Raw genomic sequence first — 14350 nt, forward strand, 5'->3', positions numbered from 1 at the left:
TGGCTTTCATCCCCTTCATTCAACTGAAACAGCACTTACTAAAGTCTCCAATGATCTATTCCTGGCTAAATCCAAAGGGCTCTATTCTATCCTCCTCCTTCTCGATCTTTCTGCTGCCTTTGATACTGTTGATCACAGCCTACTCCTTGACACGCTGTCCTCACTTGGATTTCGGAATTCTGCTCTCTCCTGGTTCTCTTCTTATCTCTCATAGCGTACTTTTAGTGTATACACTGGTGGTTCCTCCTCTTCCTCTATTCCGCTGTCGGTGGGTGTACCTCAAGGATCTGTTCTAGGACCTCTCCTTTTCTCCTTCTATACTTCCTCTCTTGGTGCTTTGATCTCATCACATGGCTTTCAGTATCACCTTTACGCTGATGACTCCCAGATCTACTTCTAAAGAGAATCCACAAAAAGTGGAGAACTCAATAGATCCCACCTTTTTATTTGTTATCCCAGATCTACCTCTCCACACCAGTAATCTCAGCAGAAATCCAGTCCAAGGTATCTGCCTACCTCTCTGACATTGCTACCTGGATGTTTCACCGTCACCTGAAACTCAATATGTCCAAAACTGAACTCCTTATCTTCTCTCCTAAACCAACCTCTCCCCTTCCCCCATTCTCTATTTATGTCGACAACACGCTCATTCTTCCTGTCTCGTCTGCTCGCAACCTTGGGGTCATCTTCGACTCCTCCCTCTCCTTCTCTGCCCATATTCAACAGATTGCTAAAACCTGTCGTTTCTTCCTTTATAACATCGCCAGAATTCGCCCTTTCCTTTCTGAACACGCTATCAGAATCCTCATCCACACTCTCATTACCTCTCACTTAGACTACTGCAACTTGCTTCTCTCAGGTCTTCCACTCAGACATCTCTCTCCTCTTCAATCTGTTCAAAACTCTGCCGCACGACTAATATTTCGCCAAAGTCGTTATGCCCATATCAGCCCTCTCCTGAAATCACTTCACTGGCTTCCTATCCATTTCCGTATACAATTCAAGCTCCTCTTGTTGACCTATAAGTGCATTCACTCTGCAGCCCCTCACTACCTCTCCACCCTCATCTCTCCCTACACTCCTTCCCTAGAACTCTGTTCACTAGGCAAATCTCTCCTAATTGCACCCTTTTCCTCCATCGCTAACTCTAGACTCCGCTCCTTCTATCTTGCCGCACCTTATGCCTAGAATAGGTTCCTGAGCCATTACGTCTAGCTCCATCCCTGGCTGCCTTCAAATCCGGGCTAAAGGCCTACCTGTTTGATGCTGCTTTCGACTCCTGACTTGTAACTTTTATCTCATCCTTATGTGTCCTTCTGTCTGTCTTCCCCTTATCCTTTTTGGTCCTGTCTGTTTGTCCTGATTTAGATTTTAAGCTCTTTTGAGCAGGGACTGTTTTCTTCATGTTCAATTGTAAGGCGCTGTGTACGACTGGTAGCGCTATAGAAATGATTTATAGTAGTAGTAGTAAGTCAATATAGTCATGTGATGAATGTATAATTTAACATATTTAACTAAGATATTTTCAAATTAGACCTGTATTCAGCAGCATTATCCATTGAAGCAATGCTGCTTAATAAACTCATATAACTTGAACCTTCTAAGTTAGACTTTCCCCCTACCCATTATTACATTATATTATACTAGACTTATATCCTGCTAATAATACCATGAATAGTTCCAAGCGGGTTACATGTTAAACAAGAGTGAACCACATGTTCTGATGTTACATATCACTCATTTAATATGTACAGTAGAGATGAGAAAACATCAGCTAAAGATCAGTTTCTATACATTGAAATACTTCTGGAATAAAAAAAAGTCTTACGTGTCTTTCTAAAATATAGATAATTTCCTATTAACCTAAGTTCTAATGGTAAGGCGTTCCAAAATGATACTACTTTATAAGAAATAGAAGTAGACAATGGTCCCTTAAGTCTAACATTATGTACTGATGGGAAATACAACAGATATTGGCTCTTAAATGATCAGACTTATATCCAGTTGAAATATTAACCATTTTTACAAGAGAGTAAGGGGTCTCACCATGCAATATCCAAAAAACAAGAATCCCAAAGTTTAAACTACACCCTCAGCTCCATCGGCAGCTAGTGTATATCAAACAAATATGGTGTAAGTGAATCAAATCGATTCAGAGAATAAATCAGCCTGACCGCTGTATTTTGTATTATCTGCAAACTGTGCAACGATGCTTTGGTGCAAACTGAGAAAACACTGTTTCAATAATCAGTCCTCGAAAGAATTAAAGATTGAACCACTAATCTGAAGGCAGAGGTGGTGAAATATTTCTTAATATACCACATTTTTTTCAACAAGAAAACAAGACTTCTTAACAACTAAATTGATATGAGATCGCATATTAAGCATATTATCTAACTCTACATCAAGTACCCTTGTTGACTTATCAAAATGAAAACAGTCTGCTCCAATATTAAATTGCAAACAACTAAAAGGATAATACACAGACCCCAACAAGAAAAATTTCATCTTTTCCTTGATCAATTTAAGCATTTGAGCAGTGATATTCAGCCACCGAGCATTTTTCTAAACGCTGACCGCTGCTGTCTAGAATAGACCTGGATATTCAATGCCGGGCCATGTCCAAGCACCAGCATTGAATATCCAGGTCTGTGTCGATATCCCAAAGTTATATGAGTACGGCCAATATTCAGTGCTGTATCCACATACCTGAAAAGGGCACAAATAACTGCAACATACTGAACCTAACCCACAATCCCACTTCCTTATTCTCAATGAATGGCCGACCAAGAAACTTACTCAGCTCAACCCCCCGCAATTCCGCTTGACTCTCATCGTAGCTCTACTACAATGATTCAAGCAATTGACCTGATGCCTGCAATGGGTACCCAACCTACTACTTCCACAAGAACCCATACAAATTCTAGTTATTCCTATCACTTTCTTAACCCCTCCCTACAACTGTCAATCTCTCTCCTTTATCTTAAACCAGCCTTTAGTAGCTTCTCTTTGTTCCATGTAAGCCACATTGAACCTACCAATCAGTGGGATAATGCAGGATACAAATGTAATAAATAAATAAAAAGTAAGGACTGTCTTACTTGTCCAGTTAGGCCAACAGACACCATCATGTACTGTAATATCACGAATGCATTTATAACTTCCTGGATCACCCTGACTCCACCTCTGACCATCCTAGCACTACCTGGATAGTGCTGGGGTGGTCAGAGTCAATATTCAGCAGCACTGCCCAGTTAAGTGCCACTGAATATCAGCAGCCAGCCAGTTCAGCATAGTTCAAACTGCCAGATCCTCTCCTGCCTGTTTAAACCATACTGAATATCTACCCCTTCAATTTATACGTGCTATTTGTATGGCCCACTTGGCTAGGGTTACCATATTTGTGGAGACAATAAAGAGGGCACAAAAAATAAAATGCCACCCTGCACAGCCAACCCCTGGCCCCGCCCCCACTACACAGTCACCTTGATCCCCCAAGAAAGCCAGATTCTATAAGCAGTGAAAATACTGGTAAAAGTAAAAATGCATTTTCTTCTGTAGTCCAAATACAAAATTAGAAAAGATGTACATTTTCAAAAAAACAAACATCCATGAGCAGCATGTTCCCCTTTCCTTTCCCTCCTATCTTTGAGCAGCATGTCCCCTCTCCTCTCCTCTCTTCCCTATCCCTTCTATCTATTTGCTGAATTTCCCCCTTTTCTCTTCCCTCCATGTACAGCATGTCCCCCTCTCATCTCCCTTCCCTCCCATCCATTAGTAGCTTGCCCCCTTCTCTCCCTCCCATCTATGTGCAGCTTTCCCCCTTCTCTCCCTCTCATCCATGAGCAGCTTGTCCCCTCCCCTCCTGGGCCTACCTTGCAGCCCTGGTGGTCTAGTGGCCTCTTCGGGGCAGGCAAGAACTCCAATCTTTCCTGCCCGCTGCCACTGCTTCTTGAAAATGGCTGCCGAGAGTTCAAGCGGTAGCCTCGCACCTTCAGTGCTTCAAATATGATAATAAAAATTGTCCATATCACTTCTGTCTTCCTGGGTCCCTACACAGACCACATTTTATGATAAAGCTATCTCAAGGAACCCAACTTGAACAAATGGCTCCAGCAGTGCAGTTCCCCTGAAAATATAAGAACTACATTGTTGAGAAAAAGGCATAAACACTTCACAACCTTTTCTCTCAAAACTTCATCCAAACTTCTGACAAAACAGCAACCAGATGGATTCCCCATGTCTGTCTTAATAGCAGACACTGGACTTTTCTTCCAGGAACTTGTCCAAAATTATAGGTACATATTTGAACTGTTACACTAGTATTGTATAAAGGAAATTATGCACCTACTTTCCCTTGTAGGATAGGCTCCAGATAGGCATCTTCTTGGCACCTAAAAATAGGGTCCTTATGGAATTGTTATCCACAAGGACAACCACTATAGGTACTAGTTATGGTGCCTATTTTAAGCCTATTCTATAAATAGATGTAGGCACCTAATTTTCTTTATGGAATACTAGCACAAATGGCTGAAAAGCACACACACATTACACCAGTCCTATAGCTGTTGTACCTGGCTGTGCCTAGATGTTAGTATGTATCTGTGTGCATCACCTATTCTCCACACAAACTCTACCCATGTGCACGCCCACTGACAAATGCTGACATACCCCATTCAAAGTGAATGAGCTATGTCAGCATTAGCATATGGCAGCCACTAGTGCGGCTTAGTAAACAGAGGAGTAAGTCTACTACTACTACTACTACTAATAGCATTTATATAGTGCTACCAGACGCACGCAGCGCTGTACATTTGACATAGAGAGACAGTCCCTGCTCAAAGAGCTTACAATCTAGGTAATACAAACAGACAAGACATTACGGGCAAGGAAATTACAGGGTAAAGAGGAACGGGGGAGGAGGGCAAATGAGTAGTGGTTAGGAGCCAAAGGCAATAGTGAAAAGGTGAGCTTTCAGCATAGATTTGAAAACAGGTAGAGATGGAGCTAGACGTATGGGTTCGGGAAGACGGTTCCAGGCATAAGGTGCCGCAAGATAAAAGGAACAAAGTCTGGAGTTAGCGGTGGAGGAGAAAGGGGACGACAAGAGAGATTTGTTCAGAGAGCGGAGTTCAGTCATTATTATTGTTTATCGTTTATTGAATATAATAAACCACTCTTTTGAAGGACAAGTCAGAGTGGTGTACAATAAAATCAGTAAAAAAAGAAAAATATAAAGGCAGAACTCCATAATATGACAGGAAAGAAGTACATAAAATAGATATTCATCCATTCAGAAACTGGGAACTCACCACTAGGCACTGCCATGTTCCCTCTTTTTAAAACTGAAGGTTAAAAGCAGGAAAAGCAATGTCAAATAAGTTTTCAATGCAACATGAAAAGCAGTATAGGACTGTTCTAATCAAATGTGTTTTAGAAGTGAATTTCATAAGGATGAAGCCAGAAAATAGAAGGCAGAGATTCGGGTAGAAGCCCACTTAGCTTGAGAGGGGGAGGGTATTACAAGTATATTATCATGCAGCAATCAGAGTGTACATGAAAGTGTATAAGGAATAACAAGGGCAGACAAGTAAACTGGTATGCCAGAATAAAGAACTTTGTGAACCAATGTCAGTACTTTAAATTTTATCCTACATTCTATAGATGCTTTAATAATGGCTGTTACCCACAATATAACTTAATGTAACTAGCATGATGCATTGAAATTTAATGAGCTGAACAATTTATAAGCATAAAGTACCTCAATGATCCTGACTTGAATAGATTTAATTAGGCATGGTCCCTATTGACATGGGATGAAGAAAACTGAACAGGGACCAACAGTCTCACAATCCTCATATTATACTACTACAGAAACAAGCCATCAGGTACTCAAGCATAATAACACTATAATCCTGTTGCCAAGAAAAGGTATATTTGTTTAAGGCAGAAATCATTCCAGCATAAGAGGAGATTATAATACTCAATAATGCAAACAAAGATATTGAAACCTAACTCCTTGGAAATACCTAGTTATTTTCATGATTCTATAAGATGTGAAAGTTGTTTACTTAGCTCCTAAATACTTCATGGCAGTTTTCTTCTTTGTTACTATTTAGATAATCGAGAAGCATGCAGACCCCGAAATGATGCTGCTGAACTACCTGAGAAAGAGGCGTATCCTTTATCATATTACATACCAAAGCTAATCGGCATTAATCAGAGTTCAACTGTAGCAATAAAATTGAGGAGGGAATTTAGAAATCAACTCTTTAAACAAGGTGAAATTAAGGTTGTTGAGTTGGTTTGGCCTGCTGGCTCAACAGTACTGTCTCATGAAGATGGGGGGAGACCTGGATTCGATTTCTCAAGTCTCCTTAATGTATTTCAGGCAGTCCAAGGATGGAGATCCTGCAAAGGTATTCTTAACATTTAGCATACTTCTGTACTTCAATTTCTAGCCCTTGGCCATGTAGGTGGTTATATATATATTTTGTAAGAGGCCAATTCCTACCTATGTACTCGCTTATGTCTAGGGGGCGTGGCCTCTGCCCAACCTTAGCTACATGGAAAATAACGGACAGACCAATGGAATATATTAGTTTATTTATACAGCGTTATATACAAAAATATAGAAAACTCTTATCAGCTTATAGCATCAGCAATTCCTGATTACATGCACAATGATACCAAAAATATAGAGAATAACTATGATTATCCTATTGGCTAATCTGTAATGACAGATAAACACAATACCAAGATCCTAATGATTACCACACAAATCTTATACTAGGCTAACAGCGAGTAGAGATCATAAATCCTGACGTCACGCATCTGATGGGTCCGAGCACAGACTAATTATCTAACCCAGCCTGAAGGAAGTAAACTATGATCTCACCGTCCCGGTCACCAGATCAGATTCCTTCCGATACCTCAGCCGAATGTCTCAGCGAGGTCCCACAAGCTCAGGTGATGCACTTGTCTTGATCAGCCACAGATGATACAGACTCAGTATAGATCCTGTAGACAGCTGTAATCTGGGGAAAAGCTTTGCCAGGTATTATCAGTAAGTCTCTCAGGTAAATCAGGTGCTTGCAGAAATGCAAGTGTTCTCCTCTTCTGTTCTTCTGTTCTTCTCTTCGGTTCTTCAGCAACTAACTTCTTCTGTTCCCGCTTCTCAGACCAATCAGTTTTCTGGGAGCCAATCAGAAATAATCCCACCATGTACTCCCAGCATCTGTATGAAGCTTCCATTGTCCGTCTTATCTCGTAAGCTCTCTCTCTCTCAGGGACATGCATTCTCCCCCGATACAGAGTGACCTTGGAGGTGGTGCAGGCTTCAGTAATCTATTACAAGCTGAAATGCTGACTTCTGCACAGTTGGTAGTCAGACATATAGGTGAAAGGTTGCAGCGTCCATGTTGGCTGTAAAGGTGCTCTCATGTGCACACCGGGTGGGTGAGATCACAGCAAATACTCCTACAGATTCCCCCCCTTGGAGATGGAAATTACTACAAGGGAGTAAAGGCCTTCTCCAACCTAACTACAAAAATAAGCCAGACAGTTCAGTCAGGATTCAGGTACAACTTCATGGTCAACTACAAAAAGTTTCAAAGTAAATCTCAACTAATGCAAACTAACACACTCCCAACAGTTCTATGAAGCAAAATAATGTTCACAAGGAAATCAAAAATGCTAATACAGCAAAATACTGAATAATAGAACCCGCATGTGCAGTTAGTTAAAAGTCTTAACACATGAAAATTAATCAAACAAATCATGAACCATAATCACATAGATCATGAAAATCACATCATGCAAAGCAAAGCATATTAGTACAGAAAAGTGAAAACAGAATAAATTGTTGGCAAAACGCTGGTCAGATGTAACTACATAAAGTCTTGCAATCTCATCGCCGTAGGTGACAAAGTGTTTACGCGATAGCGTAAATGACGAAGGTCTCTCCAAAACACTACAGCACCCAGGAACATGATGAACCACAAGATGGTCAAAAGTGGGATGACAACGTGAGTGGACATGTGGAACTGGGTGACATCAGATGAACGACGTTTGTAATCTGCAACCTCGAGAGTCTCATGGTCAACAGATAATTCAACAGTATGAGAGTCTTTGGACTGTAAACATGGTATAAGGTCCATAGCAAAGTCAATAGGATGTCCACGAAATACATCAAGCACTTCCAACTCAGAAACAACCGGGTCTGTGTCAAGATAAAACAGGGAAACTCCTCCTACATGGGCAACAGCATACTTGGGTACAGCGATCACACAAACATTGCAAGGAAGAGTGTAACGGTTGATTACATCATGCTTCTGGAAGGTGACAGTAAGTTCCGTACTAGGTGTGCTAACTAACCATACCGTATCCAGTACAGCTACAGTGGTATCAGAAAAATCGTCATATTTTGACACGGTAACCTTACACTTCTCTTGGACATTCTCTGTGGACAAGCCACAAAGAGCTTCTGTTGTGTCTTTCAGGAAAGGTTTACCAGGGCATAGCCAATTAACATCTTTAGTTTTGTGGCAAAGGTCTAAGTTAGGGACCAAATAATGTTGCGGAGCATCCTGTTGGTAAGCAACATACTTAGGTGTATCAACATTAAGGTACAAATTCTCATGCCAGGTACCTACATTTACAACTTGTTTGAGCTGGTATACATTCTCAGGCATAATAAATGGCAAATTAAGGATGAAGGCAATTTCCATACGCTCCATATCCAAATAAAGGGGAAGGGCAGTACCTAAATGAAATGCGATTTGAATTTGAAAAGGTTCAATAGACAAACGGGTAACTTTGGCAAAGGCATCTTTAACAACATCAGATGGTATCAGGTACGTTGGTATCTGTCCCTGCATTAGCTTACTAACACTAGTATCTACTTCCCTAAATAAATCCTGGATAAGGTCCTTAACAGGTTGTATAAACACACGGTCTTCATTCATGGTACCTTTAATTGTCAACAAATCAGCTGTGTTAGCACTAATTTTATGTGTATGTAAATTCACAAGAGTGACCGTATCAGCAATAGTTTTACCCTGGGCCACAAGTTGGCTCTGTTGGACTACCAATTTGGTCTCGATGGCTTTCAAGTCTGCTTGGATGGCTTGTATATTGGCCTGCAGCTTTTGGACAGAAACTACGTTGGCAACAGACATGGAGATACCAAAAAGTGAACCAATGGCCGAAAAAATCAAACCACCGGCCAGACCAAGAAAACGCTTAGATCTGGACCTGGAATTATAAGGTTGCATAGGTTGTACCATGACTTTGTCCAGTTGATGCAAAATGTTCTTCACTTGTGCACGGGCATTTTGCAAATAATTGAGAAACCAGGAATGGGTAACAGCAGACAGAGATAAGTTACTCATATTGAAATGTTTCAGTAGCACATGCATTGGGTCAAGGGACACAACTACTTTCTGTGGAACAATCTGGGACTGGGTAATCAGGAAGCCAGGGGTATCTTGCAGAACAACTCCAGACATGGGACCAGGTTCGATCATCTTGGACCACGATCCCAGCAGCACGGAGATCAAGAACACGATCATCAGGGTTCTTTTCTGCATCTGCAAGGTACAAAGAAAACAGACTATGCTGTTGGGGTGTTAGTACAGTTCGTGTCATCAACACATACGTCTGGAATCAAATGACTGGGATGACGTGGTCTCAACTGATTGATGTGGACCCATTTAAGGGTGTCTTCACCCTTAGTATTTTTCTTGAGGCAAATTTGGTAAGCCACAGGTGAAGCTTTTTCCACTATTGGGAATGGACCACGCCAACTAGGCAGAAACTTCCTTTCTTTAACCTTGTTTCTGGCAAAATTGAAGTAGAATACCTTGTCGCCAATTTGGTATTCTTTAGAGGTAGTCCCTTGATCATAATAGGCTTTTCTACCTCTAGCGCTACTTTCCAAATTTTTCTGAGCAAAGGCAAAGGCACTTTGCAAATGCTTACGCAAATGGGTGACATATTCATGAGTGGAGGTAGCACTGGACAAGTTCACATCATTAGTCCTGTACAACAAATGAATTGGTAATGTCATTTCCCTACCTGTCATCATCTCAAAAGGAGACACTCCGGTGGAACGGTGGGGTGTGGAACGAATCGCCATAAGGACCAATGGTAAGACAAGGTCCCAATTCTTACCTGAGGATGACACATACTTCTTCAGAATGGTCACGATGGTGCGATTAGCTCTTTCCACCTGTCCCGAAGATTGAGGTCGGTAAGCTATGTGCAACTTACTCTTTACTCCAAGCATTTTCCACATATGTTGAATCACCTCTGCCGTGAACTGAGAACCTTGGTCTGAATCCACTCGCATAGGCAAACCCCACCGGCTGAACACATGATTCAGTAGTAAGGTAGCCGTGGTTTCTGCCGTGCAGTTGGGTGCAGGCAGACACTCCAACCACTTGGTGAACAAGCAGGTGACTGTGAGCAAGTACTTGTTACCACGAGTGGATCGAACTACAGGACCAACCCAATCAATCTGGATATCCGACCAGGGCATGGCGATACCCTTCTTCCTAAGTGGTGCTCGGTGAGATGGTGAAGATGGCTGGAAACGACAACAGGTCAAACACCCTCGCGTGTACAACTGTACATCCTGTCGCATGTGAGGCCAATAAGCTACTTGCTTTAGGGTCTCATAGGTGATATTCTCCCCTCGATGTCCAGCACATGGTTCGTCATGGGCATGCTGCAACATAATGCCTCGATATTCTTTAGGCACCACCCATTGCTCAATGCCATGCTTACTCGTCCGAATAAGCAGGTCCTTGTGAAGTTTGAACTTCTCTCGGGAGGCGTAGAGTATCCTCATTTCCTCATCTTGCTTGTGTTCTTCCGTCAGGGAACAGTCTTGCGGATTCCATATGTACTCATAAAATCTACCGATCACCGGGTCGGTTTTCTGTGCCATGACAAGATCAAAGGATGGGACTTCACTGCACCACTGGACCACCGGCGTGTCGTTGGACTGCTTCGCCTGTCGTCGGGTGACCGCATGGACAGCCGCAGTCTCCACATCTGGGGGTCGCCATAATTCTCCTGTAAGCGCACCCTCCTTGGCCAGGTGATCGGCCAAGTCGTTTCCCAGCTTGTCGGGACTGTCAACTTTTGCATGACCCTTGACCTTCTTCCAATAGATGGTCATGTCATGGTCCTTTACCAGTTGATCTAAAATCTGGATCAAGTTTCCATGATGTACTGGTTTTCCTTTGGAATTTAACATATTTTTCTGCTTCCAGATGGGCAAATGGGACACAAAATTCTGTCTCACATAGTCCGAATCCGTACAGATGACCAACTGTCGGACTCCTTTCTGAATTGCAGACTGTACCGCCACCAGAGCTGCCACAATCTCAGCGTACTGATTAGTTCGCGAGCCCAAGCTGTGTTTCAGGGTCTCTTCAAGATTGGTTGGATTCCATACCACTCCTACTCCTGCAACCAATTCCTTGACTGTATCACGACGGTAAGCACAACCATCTACATAGACCTTAGGCATGGTAGCACAAGTCTGTTCATCATACAGATGGTGTCGATGAGGTTCTTTCTCTAGCGGGGGAACATCTGCTTCGGGAATACCTGCAATGGAATCCTGTTCTGCACAATCATATAGGTCAGCCATACCTTGGGCTACTGCGTTACGATGTTTCTGAGCATACCTTACCTCCAGAGGCCAGCCTTGAAGAGCCAATGTCCAGGAGACTATTTTGCTGTTTGACACTCGACCGGTCTTAATTCGGTCACTACCCAAGAAACTGATGGGCTGGTGGCAAGTCTCCACAATTAGCTTCTCACCTTGGATGTAACTTCTGAAGTGTTGCAAAGCCCAAACGGTAGACAGGAGTGCTTTCTCACAGTCGGAATACTTCCTCTCCACATCCGTTAGTCCTTTACTGGCATACGCCACTACCCTCTTATCCGTGTCATACTTCTGATATAGGACAGCACTCATAGAGTGTTGGGAATATCCCAAGTCCACGTAGAACTCACGACCTCCCTCGGGGTATGCGAGGCATGGGAAGCAGCTAAGCTTGTCTTTCAGCTCCTGCATAGCAGATTTCTGTTCTGGCCCCCAGACCCAAGGTGTATCTTTCTTCAACAACTTGACCAACGGTCGGGTGATCTCCGCATACTCATCTATGAACTGTCTGGAGTAGTTGCAAATTCCTAGAAAGGAACGAAGTTCCGTGATATTGGTGGGCTGTTTCAACTGTTGTAAAGACTGCACTCGCTTCTTCTGGGGTCGCAGACCCTCAGCAGAAATTTCATACCCTAAGTAATTCAGTGATTTCCTGCACCATTGTCCTTTGGCAAGAGTCAGTTTAGCTCCAGCATCTGCCAACTGTGTGAAGACATGCTCCATCTCCTCCAGGTGTTCCTGAAAGGTAGGACTCTTGATCAGAATGTCATCCACATAGACCACTGTTCCTCGAGCTTCAGCATCTGGTAGGGCTTTGTGTAGGAAAATGTTGAATTCAGCAGGTGAATTGAGAAACCCAAAGGGTGTCCTGTTCCACGTATACTGCTTCTTCCCAAACGTAAAAGCCAGTTTATGCTGATCGTGGGGATGGACTGGTACTGTCCAAAACCCTGATGCCAAATCCAGGCTGGTGAAATACTTAGCCCCCCTGATGGTTGCAAGGTTCTGATCCAGTGGAGCCATAGGCCACCGGGACAAGGGTACTCGCTTATTCAACTGACGATAATCCAGAGCGATTCTCCAGCTGTTATTCTTTTTCAAGATGGGCCACAGAGGGGAGTTGTACGTGCTGTTGCATTGTCTGATGATACCCCTGGTCTCCAAAGTGTTGAGAATCTCTTGTACAGACTCATAGGAAGCCAATGGAATCTTATACTGACGCACAAAGACAGGCTTGCCACCAGGTTCCGTAGGCACTCTGGTGACATGTAGGTTCGTAAGTCCACAGTCATACGAATCTACAGCAAAAAGGTCCTTGTAATTGTACAACAACTGAGTCAACTTCCTCTTCTCTGTGTGAGTAGCACAAGCATCAGCCTGTTCCACTTGCTCTTTCACCATAGCATCAAACTCTGAGAAAGGTTGGTTGGATGAAATTTCCACCTGTTCTTCAATGTCCTCCTGCAAGGTTGAGGTTTCCACAGAATTCACCCTTCGAGGCTTCTGAGGTACAGACATTTCCCTGGACAGAAACAAGAAGTCATCTTCCACCTGTACCTGAGCACACGTCGCATCATAGGGCCAAACAAACTCGAGAGATATGAGGCCCCTGGGAGAGGTAAACCAACTGTCAGTCGTCTCCCCCCCCTGGCAGGTGTCCCAAGAAGAAGGCAGCCTGCCAAGGATAGGCAAACTTACCTCGACATCATGGAAAGACTGGCCAACCAGAAAGCCAAAAGAATCTCCAGCAGATAGCTCAACTTCAGCAGACTGTGGATTGGTGACCAACAGGTATAAGGTGGTACCGGTGACCTCCAAACATGGCAGAACACCAATTGCCAATCCAAGGTCTCGAAAGTGGGCATGTGGGTTAAAGAACACTACATCATCCAGCAGACGTTGTCCTTGAGCGAGGCGAAGCTTGAGGGAAAAATCCCGTACCCTACCTGGAATGGTTACATCCTTGTCACAGACTACCTCACAGACCTGGGGAATGGTCTGTCCAGACTTCAAACAAACAGCCGTAGGTTCAAGTTCCACTGGGTTGTTCTGCATTCTACTCCACAGGACTAGATTCACCAGGTCCACATAAACTCCCAGTCGTGCAAGGCAATCTGACCCCAAACATAAGGGTTCCCTCAAGCCCCGGACAATAGAGAAGTGGTGAGTGAATGTCTTCTTTCCCACAGTCAAGGGAAGGCCACATATTCCGTCAAGCGGCTTGGAGCCTTGTCCCGGTACCTGTACCGAAGTAGAGGAACATCTGCTGAAGGGAAGTTGTACAGACTTACGAATTTGGCTGTACAACGAGTCACTGATGTAGGAGAGATCACTAGTGAACAGTAAAGTAGCTTGAAGCAATTGGGTGTTAGCCACCTGAACTGGTATGGTGAATTCATCACCTTTCTGGGTGATGACAGTCACCTTGCAAGGATGAGCAAAATCAGGACCAGAGATAGGAGATGAGATTTCAGGTGATGCTGTGTCCTGTGAAACAATCTCTAGATGGTCCGCTTGTTGCACCAGCTCTTCATGCGTCTGACCCCCTTTTGGTGCCTCTGTCAGCGGAGGCTCCCGCATGGGCGGATCCGCGGGACACCGGAGATCAGTCCGCAGGGGAGTGTCCTGTAGCTCCACAGAGTTGGCATCACCGACTGTACGCCAGTATCT

General features: G+C 43.4%; 1 protein-coding gene across 1 annotated transcript in view; it reads left to right on the top strand.

The window, feature by feature from the left end:
• The window catches only part of LOC115474520 (aldehyde oxidase 1-like), a 235978-nt gene that overhangs the window by 3063 nt on the left and 218565 nt on the right, over positions 1-14350 (top strand). The window contains exon 2 of the mRNA XM_030210009.1: positions 6120-6177. Within this exon, the coding sequence (XP_030065869.1) occupies positions 6120-6177 (58 nt within the window). The remainder of the gene's footprint in view (positions 1-6119; positions 6178-14350) is intronic.

The sequence above is a fragment of the Microcaecilia unicolor genome, chromosome 7, assembly GCF_901765095.1.
Source record: "Microcaecilia unicolor chromosome 7, aMicUni1.1, whole genome shotgun sequence".
Lineage (NCBI taxonomy): Eukaryota > Metazoa > Chordata > Amphibia > Gymnophiona > Siphonopidae > Microcaecilia > Microcaecilia unicolor.